Genomic DNA, 13,538 nt, shown 5'->3' with positions numbered 1-13,538 from the left:
CCGTAGGGAGGGTACCAAATTGGCCTCTCTGCCAATTAGTCTTGAATTTTAGGTTTAAGTTCTGTTTTTTTGTGATGTAACAATCCATGTCATTGATGAGAGTAGTCCCACATTGGGAAATGAAGCTTACATTATTTGTTTAAACAATCTTACACCCTTCTCCTAATGTTATTTGAATTTGGGTTGGATAATCACATCCGATATATCAGAGTAGGCTATATGATATCACATTTATTTATAAGAAACACTAATGAAAAGGGTTTCAAAAATTTGAATCATAACCAAAAACACTTTAATAACTTTATTTATGGTTAGAATAAAACTTAATATCAAACCAGCTCAATCTTAGATTCTTCATAAGTCTCTCATACCGTAATAAAACCAAATAAAGTCAGAGGCTACGAGTTCGTATAGACACCCCTTTTTCTTCTATACAAGACCTACATGTTGAAACTAGTGTACAGGGAGATAGAGCTTTCCAAAGGTGACTTTTTTTTTGGAACTTTTTGCTAATTTTTTGACCAAACTTGACAAAATTGGTCCTCGATCCAAGACAGAAGTTTAATCCTCCTCATGAGCTTCCTTTCCATGTAAGTGCTTCCTCAAAATTGATACTTCCACATTTGGTTCTAAACATAGTGGCAATACAGAGTTCAGATTTGGAAATAGTGTCAATGCTTAATTCACAAAATAGTGACAGTGTTCAATTCTAGAAATAGTTGCAGTGTTTAGTCCTATAAATGGTTGCAAAGGCAGTGTTTCGTTTAGAGTCTTCATTCCTTACTACTATAAATAAGGCAGAATGAGGTGAGATAATTAACTTCTCAAAGTTCACCAAATCTCTCTCCATTCCTTGTTGCACCTTTCTCTCCCTTGTTATAATTTTTCAGTTAAAGTAGGCATACAACATTACCAAGTTGAGTGAAAAGTCGAAACCATGTGCTTAAAATTAGGAAGAGCATTTTGACAACCAGACCTTTGGTCTTGGTAAATGGCCTACCTACTTGGATATTTGACAAAAGTGGACCGACTGAGTGGTGATTATTGACCAATGAAGTCATTGTCTTGCCAGAATTTGTTATTAAGTCACAATTTTAGGAATCTATTAGACTAATAATACTACGTCCAGTAATAACAGAATATAGTTGTTTAGTCTATAACTAGTTGCCCGAGTCATTAAAAAATGGCTTAGAAGAAACAGATTCATCGCTACGTAATGTTCTAATTCAATACTACGTTACCATGCATAAATTTTATCTCAACATAACACGGTGATGAACTCAAAATAAAAACGCCAAAATGACAATAAACTAAAAACCTAAACATCACATATAAAATAAACCCGTTTCATGTAAGTAGCTCTTTCATTAAAAGCGCAAGACCCCGGTAAAACCGCGTCGCAAGGGGAGTCCTAGTTGTGCACCATGTGACCGATCTCATCACTTGCTCCTTTTGCAGTAAAGTCTTCCCCACTCAACTCCTTCCTACTCTGCTTCACTTCTCTCTATGTTCAACAACCTATATATAATTCGTCTCACTCTCTCTCGTCTCTCACTCACTCACTCACTCACTCACTCTTCTGTCTCTGTATGTATATATAAAAATCTAGTGTTTCTAACTGTAGATCCAGTCCAAGCTTTTAGGTGGAACGAGGTATTCAGAGGGGAAGGGGAAAGGGAAGCCCCTCATCGGTTGCAGAAATGGCTCCACTCATGTACTTGAGTCTCGGAAAGGTACTCCTGCTTTCCTCTGCTGTTTTCTTCCTCTTTCCTACTCTCCTCCTTTCTGCCCGCTCCGAGTCAGTTGAGACCTCACAGTTTGTTGCGAGTACAAGGAAGATCTTGTTAGAATTAGAAATCGACCCAGACCAAGACCTGCCCAAAAAGATCAAGTCCACCACCACCACCACCAACCAATCCTCCAAAAACCAGACCAAATTGATCAAACCAACCTTGTCATCCTCAAAAAACAAGACCAAATTGATCAAACCAACCTCTTCAACCTCAAAAAACCAGACCAAATTGATCAAACCAACCTTGTCATCCTCAAAAAACCAGACCAAACTCCTCAAACCCAGTCTATCCTCCTCCAAGAACCAAACCAAACTCCTCAAACCCAATCTATCCTCCTCCAAGAACCAAACCAAGATTTTGAAATCCACCAAGAATGGCGAGTTGAAGAAGCTCAATCCCACATCAAAACCCTCAAATTCCACCACACCCACATCAAATTCCTCGAAGAAAACCTCAGATCTAACTAAAATAAGCTTACCCAAGAACCAAACCACCAAACCCACCACCCCGAAACAATCCCAAAACCTCGTCGACAAGAAAAAAACCACCGACGCTAACAAACCTGCCCAACAGAAACCCAAAAAACCAGTCGAACCCAGCTGGATCGACCAAGAAGACGACACCGATTTCGTCTCCGACTTCACCGACTTACCCGGCAAATTCCAGCAAACCCTAATCCCAGATTTGGAGAGAATTCGGACCACCTCGAAGATTTACCTCACCAAAGCCAACAAACAAATGACGAACCAGTTCAAGCCCGTTGTCGGTAAGAAGTACGCCGCCACCATCGCCTCCACCGTGTCGTGCGTCTTCCTGATTATCCCTCTGCTGTTAGTCTCTCTCCTCTTCAACCGCATCAAAGCCTACTTCTCTCTCCAAAAGCTCTTGATCTTCATTCAAGTCTACCTCTCCATCTACTTCTCCATCCTCTGCCTCTCAGCTCTCGTCACCGGCCTCGAACCTCTCAAGTTTTTCTACGCCACTTCGGACTCCACCTACGTCTGCCTGCAGGTGCTGCAGACGCTCGGCTACGTTCTGTACCTCCTGCTGCTGCTCATGTACTTGATTCTGGTTTTCTCCACCGATTCCGGGTTGGGCTCGAAGGTGTTGGGCTTAGCCCAGACCTTCGTCGGCTTCTCCGTTGGGCTCCATTACTACATGTCGGTGTTTCACAGAGCTGTGCTGAGGCAGCCGCCCAAGACCAACTGGAAGGTGCATGGACTTTACGCCACGTGTTTCCTTGTGATTTGTCTGTTTGCCACCGCCGACAGGAGGAAGAAGGCTTACTTGGAAGAGGGCGGTGAAGAGGGCAAGAAGAGTTAATATTTTTGGTGCTGATTAAAAATCTGTGGGGTCCAAAATGGTTAAAACAACCAATCAAATTCTTGGTAAACCAAATCAAAATAATAAACCAGTTAAATTGGTTTAAGATCTTGTCGTTTGTAACTTTCGTAATTTTATTTTATTGTGTTTTTAGATTTGCTTGTACTTAGGGAGAATTTATTATTTATTTAAACATAATCTCAAGTGGCATGGAATGATAGAATATGCAAGGAGGATAAATTGTTATATATTTGTTATATTGCTGTGTTTTAATCTGTATCTAATTCATGCATGTATTAAAATTATTCTAAAGGTCACTTACTACTCTGATTAAGCAGTGTTTTCTTTCGCTTGTAATTAAGAGGTTTTACATGGAATGAATAAATACTAAATTGTTGTAACTGAGTTATTGTGACTTGGTTTTAATTTCACTTGTTAATTTTTCCAAATCTGTCACTTGGTGTAAATAATACTAACATATGCCTCCACATTTTGTATGTATGAACATTTTTTATTTTTATTTTTCAATTGGGAAGAAAGGTGGAGAGAGAGAGAGAAAGTGGGAGTGGGAGTAAGGAGAGAGACTTTTCTTTTTATTTATAGAATAGATATATGTTAAAGTCGTCTACAAGTGAGGCTTAAATAAAAAAACAAAAGAATTTAGTTTTGTGAAATTATATTACTATCCATAATTTTGTTGTTGTTTTTTTTTTTTTTATGCAAAGAAAAAATTCATAAAAGCACAAAATTCATTAAAGCAAGAAATTCCTTGGAGTCTATAATTTTATTGTTGTGATAAAAGATTAAATACTAATGTCACCGTCTTTTAATTGATAAAGAGAATTTTGTTAATAAATAATTTAAATTATTATATACAAACAATAAAAATTACAAAGTAAACTAGATGCATGTCCACATGAACGACCCTATAAAATAATTACTAACCAAATATTTTATTTGGTCAATTTTCTGAATCAATGTGAGAGGCAATAAAGTAAAATAAGGAGTGTAAACGGCATGAGTAGAGGTGGATGTTACGGCACCGACTGGTTTAAGGAGGGTGTGTCGGTGGCTGCATGGCCTAATAATCTACAACCGACATTTTTGTTGCATTCATCTCTTAAATAGTTGAGAGTCTCCGTTTTATCCCCTTCGGGCCCGTTTGTTAAACCTCCTTTAGGAGGGACAAGACTAGTTGAGACTATAGTTTCGTGTTTGGAGCGACAAAGTATTAACTTAAACGAGAATCGTCTCAACTGGCAATCTCTCCGCGCCTCATTAAAGGGTGTTATCTAATCCCGAGTAGAACCTTGGTATTAAGCGGTACTAACAAGAAACGGTCTTCACTTCGTCTTCTCTGCTTTCTCCTACTTTCTACGCGGTTTAAGCATTAGAGTTGCTGCTCTTTACTCAAATTACTAACTTATTTGCATTGTCGGCAATACCGATTGACTTGTTTCGGAAATCAACCTTCTCAATAACTTCAACGACCTTGCTTGTGTTGTCTACAGAGTTTGGTGGCATCTTCTTTCCGCTTTTCCTCGCATATCATATGCGAAGCTTTTTAATTTCTGGGTCAGTTCAATTTGCACAGCTTTTCAATTTGAGAGTTGTTGGTTCAACTTTAATTCTTGAGCCTGCATGTAGAAATATCAGCATGTTAGTGGAGGTCCTGGGGAAGCTACCATAGTTGGAGTCACCTCTGAGAAGCGAATCGAGATGTTGGCTTTTTGAAAATCGGAGAAGTTCTCAAGAGGCTTAGGTCTTGGAATTGAAAGGGCTGAGATTTTTTTATTTGATTTGGGGATTTTGTAAATCGGAGGACTTAAACCTCCAAACCACGGACTGAACCCATCTCCCAGTGCTTAATCGAAGAAGAAAATTAAGAGATTGATGCAAGATTTGAGGCTAGAAATTTCAATTCAACATAGAGAAAATCATGGATAAGAGAAACGAGGTTGATTAAAAAAGGAAAAAGGAAAGAAAATGTGGTTCAAATCCAATCAACTCTAGACTTGGATGGTATTGCCCCCTTTATTATTAATTTTTATTTAATTTTTAAGGCAAAAGTGAACTAAAAATGGCAAAAAAAATATAGTCCATAATTTAGTCCGACACTGTACCAAACACTTCACTAAGTCAGTCCATCTTAGTCTAGTCTAAGCCAATCCAACTTAGTCCTTGAAGCTAATCCAGTCCGAAATAGTTGGGTACAACAAATGCACCCTTCAAGGCTTGAGTTGATTGAAGATTTGATAGAGACTTTGGAGTAATAACACATTGTTGGTGACTGCCAAGTTGCCAACTACTATGGTCTATGCCCCACCAAATAATAACATAAACTTGTTTGCTACCTCTGTTGATGGCGCTGCAAAAATGGCTACCTTGGATTGTAGGTGTTTACACGTGAAAGTTAAATCGTGTGGTGTCGTGATATATTTTTTTTGGGATGCTGTTTCAAGTTATAGGTGTTGACTTTAAAAAAATTACACAAGCTAGGTGGCACACATGCTGAGTAACTTCATAAGTTAACTACATTATCTGGTGGTTTATTGCTAATGCGGGAATGCCAATTTGTTACCGAGCTCGGAAAGGCGAATACATCTGGGAGTAATGGTGTGATGAAATGCTCTTTGGACTTCTGAATCAGGCGACCTTACTCGAGGAAGGAATACTCTCGGTTTGGGTTCTAAAACTTGAAGACAAGTTATACAGATCACTGTGAAGTTCTAGATCATCTACACCAGGTTCAATAGCCTCACCTATATTGGTGAAAATATAATTACACCAACTCGGTATCAGACTATATGGACACATATACTAAAAGTGACACACCCCGTCCGAGATCAGGGCATGCTGGCCGTCACGTGGAAGTGACGTAACCATGTGCACAGTGTGGAACCTAAGAAATAATGATAAAAGTACGAATAAATAAAAACCAAGCTATACACTAAGTAGAAAACATACACGTGCAAGCGTAAGTGTGAAAAACAATATTCAGAGCACGCAAGACCTAGTGCAGTCTGGGAGAAACAACACTAAATAAACACACCCAAAGGTGGTCCTACACTGGTGATAATCTGTCATATATGCCGTGAATTCCTCGAGAGCCACCAACAGAGCTATCCAAACTAGAACCTGGAGAGGAGCAAAATAGAAAGCGTGAGTGGGCAAAAACAAAGCTTTTCAAAATCATTTCAATAACAAAAGTTCTAACCCCTCGACGTAAAACCTGTATAGTTTCCCAGAAAATAGAATATACACATATATAAATCATGCTCAGAAATATGCCATGTCGATGCCTCTAAATAACATGCAAGTACTCAGGTAATGTCAAATCAATGTATATAATCTGTTAGCCGGAGTCACCTAACGTGACCTGTACGGCTGAATCTAGAGCTCAAATCTCCAACTCACTAACTATACTTGCATAGGAGTCGGAACCACCTAAAGTGATCTGTACGACAGGACTGAGTGTAAAATAAGTATGCTTAAGTGCTACGATCACGTGAAGACTGGGCGAATAATCGCGGGTCACCTACGAGTCAGAACCACCTAAAGTGGTCTGTACAACAGGACTGTGCACCTAACTTGGATCCAAGATGAGCGTGTGGTGCAGGAGGTGAACATCACGTGAAGGACTGTGCCTTACTCTGGGCAGGAGCACTAACACCGGGGGTGTAGGTTATGAACTCTCTATGCATCTCAATTCACTACTAAACATAAACATAAACCATAACTTACCTGGCACTTACCTGTGCGTCCGCAACACCAAACACACACACACATATATATATATATATATATATATATATATATATATGCAACTACTAATGCATAATTGAATAGGCAAACGCAAAACATGGCATTTAAAACATATAAACGTTTCAATTCATTTTCTGGGAAAAATCACAAATATATAGGTATATACAGAAAACCAAAAGCCCACTCACTGGTATGTAGAAGGGTCATAACCCCTTGCCTCGAGTGACTGCGCTCGTCATCGAGATAGGTCTCACCTATATGCGAAACAACTATAAAAACGTTAATTTTAAAGCACATAACCAACATTATGAAATAACTTCTCATACAATACTCAAATGGGGTGTGTGAATACACCAACGTGATCTACTCAGGGTTGGTTTGGTATTGTTGTGCTTTAAAAAAAAGTTGTTTCTGCTGTGCTGTGAGAATAAGCAGCTGTGAAATAAAGCAGCAGAGTGTTTGGTAAATTTTTTTGTAAAAATGCTCTTGAAAGAAAAAGAGCATTATTATAGTATTTGGTAAACTTTTATGTAAAACAGATGTGAAAAAAAGCCGGCTTTTCAAAGCTGGATTTTGCAGCTTCTTGTTTTTGGCTTTTTTTCACCCAAAACTGTGATAAAAAGCTGAAGCTGAATGTTTACCAAACACAAAAACAGCTCTTAGTTTTTTTTTTTTATACCAGCTTTTTTCAGAATCACCTCAGTATCAAACCAGACCTCAACCTCATGAACAACCCCATAATTTTAAAATAATTTTTCGACGCCGCACGCGCCGGCCAATGCACGGCTACACGCGCCGCCTACGCGCAGGCACGTGCCTGGCACACTGACGGTGTCAGGAATATTCCGTTAACTTTGACAGATTCCGTTAAAGTTAACCTAACACCGTTAGGAATATTCCGTCCAAACTGACAGAATATTCCGTCGTCTTCTCCGGCCAACCTCCGGCCCCGTCGCAGTCGCTAGAAAACCGGAAAAATTTCTAAACTTAATATCTCACTCGTTTTTCACCCAAATTTCACGAAATTGGTACCAAAATGAAGCTTACAACTAGAGGAACAAATCCTTACCACTTTCAAGCACTAAAATCAACGAAATCTTGCTGGGAAAACTCCACCAAAACCGGCCAAACCTACAACTCATGATCCCGACGTCCAAAACCTTCAAACGAACCACCCCGAGCTTCCTAAGGACCTCACCAAGCTTCCTACAAACTTGAAATTCCCAAAAACACAAGAATTAACATGTGCATGAATAGTGACCAAATCGGGGATCACGAGTTCGACGCGAAAACAAAGGTTCCCTTACCTGAAATGGGTATGGTTGAACTCCTAAGAACCTCACGAGCACAAATATATAGTTTTCTTCCTCGATCTACCACGTTTTCGAGCAATTGGGTTTTTGTCCGTACATATGAAGAAGAAGGGAAAGAGAGGGAGAGAGAGAAAGAGACAGATACGGGACAGGGCAGAGAATAGGAATGAGTGTGGGTGTGTGTGTGTGGTCTAAAATCAGCCAACCACAACCCCAAAATGACCACACTAGGGGCAAAACTGTCATTTTACCTTTACGGTAAGAAAAATCCTGGACGGGCTGTCACAACCTACCCACTTAAAAAAATTTCGTCCCGAAATTCATAAGAACCACTCATAACAACCGTTAGCGATCAAAGAACAATCGAGGATACAAATCTCTCATCCGATCTTCAGTTTCCCAAGTAGCCTCCTCCACTGAATGATTCCTCCACAAAATTTTCACCAAATTCAGTCTTGTTCCTCAGAACCTTTTCCTTCCAATCCAGAATCGTCACTGGTTCTTCATCATAAGTCAAATCCGGATTAATTTCCAAGGGTTGAGAAGGTATCACATAAGACGGATCCGCAACATAATGTCGAAACATAGATACGTGGAAAACATTATGCACTTTTGCCAACTCAGAAGGCAACTCAAGTCTGTAAGCTACTTCACCAACTCGCTCAGTGATCATGTACGGTCCGATGTACCTGGGACTCAGCTTACCCTTCTTTCCAAACCGTACAACGCCTCTCCACGGTGAAAGCTTCAGAAATACCTAATCGCCAACCTCATACACTCTGTTAGTAGCATGCCGATCCGCTAAGCTCTTTTGTCGATCTTGGGCCGCCTTCAGGTTAGACTTGATTACCTGAACATTTTGAGTAGTCTCCTCAACAATCTTCGGGCCCACCAAAACTCTTTCTCCGACCTCTAACCAACACAAGGGTGTGCGACAAGATCTACTGTACAACGCCTCGAATGGTGCCATGCCGATACTCGAATGAAAGCTGTTGTTGTAGGCAAATTCCATTAAATCCAACCGCTTGTGCCAAACATTACCAAATTGCAGCACCGAAGATCGCAACATATCCTCTAACGTCTGAATGGTTCTCTCTGACTGTCCGTCTGTCTGAGGATGATATGTTGTACTATAAAGTAACCTCGTACCCAAAGCTTCCTGAAAAGCCACCCAAAATTTAGAAGTAAATCTTGGGTCACGATCCGAGACAATACTCACAGGAACACCATGGTACTTCACTATCTTCGAGATGAACAACTCAGCTAATCGGCCCAAAGAATACTTCTCCCTCACTGGAATGAAATGTGCTGACTTAGTAAGCCGATCAGCAATCACCCAAATGCCGTCAAAACCATTATGTGTACGCGGAAGCTTTTACACAAAATCCATAGTAATCTTTTCCCATTTCCACTCTGGAACGGGAAGCGACTGCAACAACCCAAACGGCTTCTTCCTTTCAGCTTTAACTTGTTGGCACACGACACACCTACTCACATACTCAGTTATCTCCCTTTTCATACCTGGCCAATAATAAAATGGTCGAATGGTATGATACATTTTAGTAGCTCCTAGATGCATCGCATAAGTCGAGATATGTGCTTCATCGAGAATTACTTTCTTTAAATTCAAATTATTAGGCACAAACATCCTACCCTTCTGCATAAGCATGCCATCCGATTCACGAACTTTAAGGTCTTTCTTCTTCCCCTGATTCCTTGCTTGGATTATTTCTTGAGTTTCCTTATCAGTTATCTGAGCTTCAAGCACACGATCAACTAAAATTGGCCTAACTTGAAAATTAGCAAGTAAAGCCACCTCTTGATCTTCTGCCTCTAACCTCACTCCCGTGGATCTTAAGTCTGCCAGAAGAGGAACGCGACTAGCATACAACACATTGATACGACCCTAAAACTTCCTGTTAAGTGCATCATCTACCATATTTGCACGACCAAGGTGATAATCAATCGTGCAATCATAATCACTAAGCAGTTCCAATCACCTCCGCTGACGAAGATTAAGATCCCTCTACGTGAAAAGATACTGAAGACTCTTATGATTTGTAAAAATCTTGCATTTTTCTCTATAAAGATAATGTCTCCACAACTTTAACGCAAAGATGATGACCGCTAACTCCAAATCATGCATAGGATAATTCAACTGATAAGGCTTCAATTGTCATGAAGCATAAGCAATTACCCTACCATGCTGCATCAACACGCATCCCAAACCATTCAAGGAAGCATCAATATAGACCTTGAAATCACCACTATCGTCCGGGAGTGCCAAAACAGGTGCATGAGTGAGACAATACTTCAACTGCTGGAAACTCTACTCACAATTATCATCCCACTCAAATTTAACATCTTTCTTCGTTAACCTCGTCAGTGGTAAAGCAATCACGGAAAAATCCTTCACAAACCGTCGATAATACCCTGCTAAACCAAGGAAACTCCTTACCTCAGTGATAGTTCGCGGTTTCTCCCACTTCTCCACAACTGCCACCTTTTGAGGATCCACCAAGATACCTTGAGCAGAAATAACGTGCCCCAAAAATGCTAATTGATCCAACCAGAATTGACACTTGCTAAACTTAGCATACAGTTGGCGTTCCCTCAACCTTTTCAACACCAAAGTAAGATGTCGAAAATGCTCCGATTTAGACTTAGAGTATACCAGAATATCGTCAATGAAGACAATAACAAACCTATCCAAATATGGTTGGAATACTCAGTTCATCAAATCCATAAAAGCAGCTGGCGCATTCGTCAATCCAAAAGGCATAACCAGAAACTCATAATGACCATAACGAGTTCTGAAAGCAGTCTTAGGGACATCCTCCCTAATAATCTTCAACTGATAGTATCCAGACCTCAAGTCGATCTTGGAGAATACACAAGCACCTCGAAGCTGATTAAACAAATCATCAATAGGCGGCAATGGATAACGGTTTTTTAATTGTTACCCGATTCAATTGTCGGTAATCAATACATAGCCTCAAAGTTTCGCCTTTCTTTCTCACAAACAACACTGGAGCTCCCCAAGGTGAAGTACTAGGCTGAATAAAACCCTTATCCACTAATTCCTTCAACTGAACTTTCAATTCCCTCAACTCAGCAGGAGTCATACGATAAGGAGTTAAAGATATAAGATTAGTACCTGGAAGCAAATCAATGGTGAACTCCACGTCTTGGTCTGGCGGCAAACCAGGTAAATCCTTAGGGAAAACATCAGGAAAATGCCTGACTACCCTTACATCCTCCACACAACTAGGAGCAGCATCGTCCAACACCACATGAGCTAAGTATCCCTGGCAACCTTTCGATAACAACCTTTTCGCTCGCATAGCAAAAATAACGCCATGTCTCACCCCCACTCTACTCGCCCACAAAAGTAACCACGGGTAATCCACGACGATGGAAGGTAACTATTTTCCCGTAACAATCAATATTGGCACAATTGAAATGCAACCAATCCGTGCCCAAAATCACATCAAAGTCAACAATATCTAACGGGATAAGATCAGCTGGCATAATAACATCCTCCACCATCAATGGACATCCTGGATACACACAATCAACAATACATCTCTCCCCTCTAGGCATAGAAAACTTTAAATCATACCCTAGAGGTGTAGGGTGAGGTTGCGTCACTTGAGCAAAGGTATGAGAAATCACAGAATGTGTAGCACCACAGTCAATTAATACTCTAGCAAAATAACCAAGGATATTTAACGTACCCATGATCAAGTCTGAATTATTTTGAGCATCCTGCAGAGAGATATTGTGAATACGCCCCTGGGTATGCTACCGTCCACCACAACCTCTACTGGTTTGGCCACCACGACTCTGTGTACCACGCCCCTGACTAGGTTAACCAGACTGCCTCGAAGATCCTGCACTACTCGCAGCAATCTCCCCTGGCTGAGGCTGTCATCCCTAGTACCACTAAGACCCACCTGCTGGAACTGGAGGATACGACATATAGCCACCAGAATACTAGGGATAACCACTCTGAGAATATGGATCTTGGGGATATGGATACTGTCCAGGGGCATAAGAAATAGCATCGCCCTGATAGTAATAGGCACCACCACGACCCGTCTGCCCATAACTATCAGGACCAGGAACCTGCTAGATCAGTGTAGGTGGTGGCAAGAAAGTCTGCTGGGGCCTCTGCTGACTCTGGGGACAATTTACAGCCCGATATCCCATCTGCCCACAAGTGAAGCAACCACCGCTGCCTTGCTTGCACTCACCAAAATGTCAATTATTACATCTGCGATAAACCGGAGCTCTTCCTCTATCGGCATCACCCTGCCTCTGGCCTCTAGCACCCCTAGCAAATCGACCACCATGACCCAGACCAGTGGCACTAAAACCACCGCTGGAAGAACTAGAACTGGTTCCACCATGCTTGAAGCTCTGGGTTTTGTGAGGTCCGAGAGACGCCTGACCTTTACCCTTGTCATCTTTCATCTGGTTGCTATCTTTTTCTTCTTCTTCACTCTCGCTGGGCATATTCTCGAAATCCTCAATCCTGAACAGAATCTCATAAAACTCCTGGTAAGTGTCACAAGGGGTAGTGGTCGCCATAGAACGCCACTTCTTCTTAGTACCCAAACGGAAACGACGAAGCATCTCTGCCGGATTGGCAGCAACATCCGGATGATAACGGGACAAATCAGTAAACCTCCGGTAATACTCGTTCGCCGTCAACTTCCCCTGCCTTAACTCAGTGAATTCCTGCTTTTTGCGGTCAATATACTCAGAAGGCACAAACCTTCTCCTGAACAGCTTTCTGAATACCTCTCAATCAGTCCTCTCCTCTGGGGACAAACGACAAACCTCCTGCTCCCACTAGGATGCCGAATCCTTACCCAGAAACCAAGATGTCGTCTCAACCTTCTCAACAGGAAGATTCCCCTGATTATGCAGAACACGAAAGGTCTTCTCAATATGTTCTAGCCACCGCTTCGTTCCTTCAAAACCCTCGTGGCCCTCGAATTTATCCTGCTTCAGATTGTACATAGTCTTCAGAGGAGTCTTCTGGGGAGGGCGGAGCGCTGACTGAATAGCGGTGGCGATAGCTTCCCCTAGTTGAGCTACATCGGGGAAACTAGGCTCAGCAGAGCGACCTGGTTCCCTACGAGGCGGCATAGTTTTGACAGAAGACACCAAAACAATTAGAATACTCACAAAAGTACATGACTGCCAAACCTAAGCTCTGATACCAAACTGACACACCCCATCCGAGATCAGGGCATGGTGGCCGTTATGTGGAAGTGACGTAACCATGTGCACAGTGTGGAAGCTAAGAAATAATAATAAAAGTACGAATAAATAA

At 41.2% G+C, this 13,538-nt stretch overlaps 1 protein-coding gene across 1 annotated transcript; it reads left to right on the top strand.

The window, feature by feature from the left end:
- The first annotated feature begins 1,250 nt into the window (after positions 1-1,250).
- On the top strand, positions 1,251-3,373 carry LOC137720528 (uncharacterized). The gene has a single exon (XM_068459609.2). The coding sequence runs from the start codon at positions 1,701-1,703 to the stop codon at positions 3,114-3,116; it is 1,416 nt and encodes a 471-aa protein (XP_068315710.2). The 5' UTR covers positions 1,251-1,700; the 3' UTR covers positions 3,117-3,373.
- The last annotated feature ends 10,165 nt before the right edge of the window (positions 3,374-13,538 follow it).

This window comes from Pyrus communis, chromosome 1 (genome assembly GCF_041283825.1).
Source record: "Pyrus communis isolate YQ-2024b chromosome 1, ASM4128382v1, whole genome shotgun sequence".
Classification (NCBI taxonomy): Eukaryota; Viridiplantae; Streptophyta; class Magnoliopsida; order Rosales; family Rosaceae; genus Pyrus; species Pyrus communis.
This window is presented reverse-complemented; position numbering and strand designations above follow the sequence as displayed.

Excerpts from the sequence above, each read along its gene's own strand:
- LOC137720528 (XM_068459609.2), top strand. The coding sequence starts at position 1,701 with ATGGCTCCACTCATGTACTTGAGTCTCGGAAAGGTACTCCTGCTTTCC.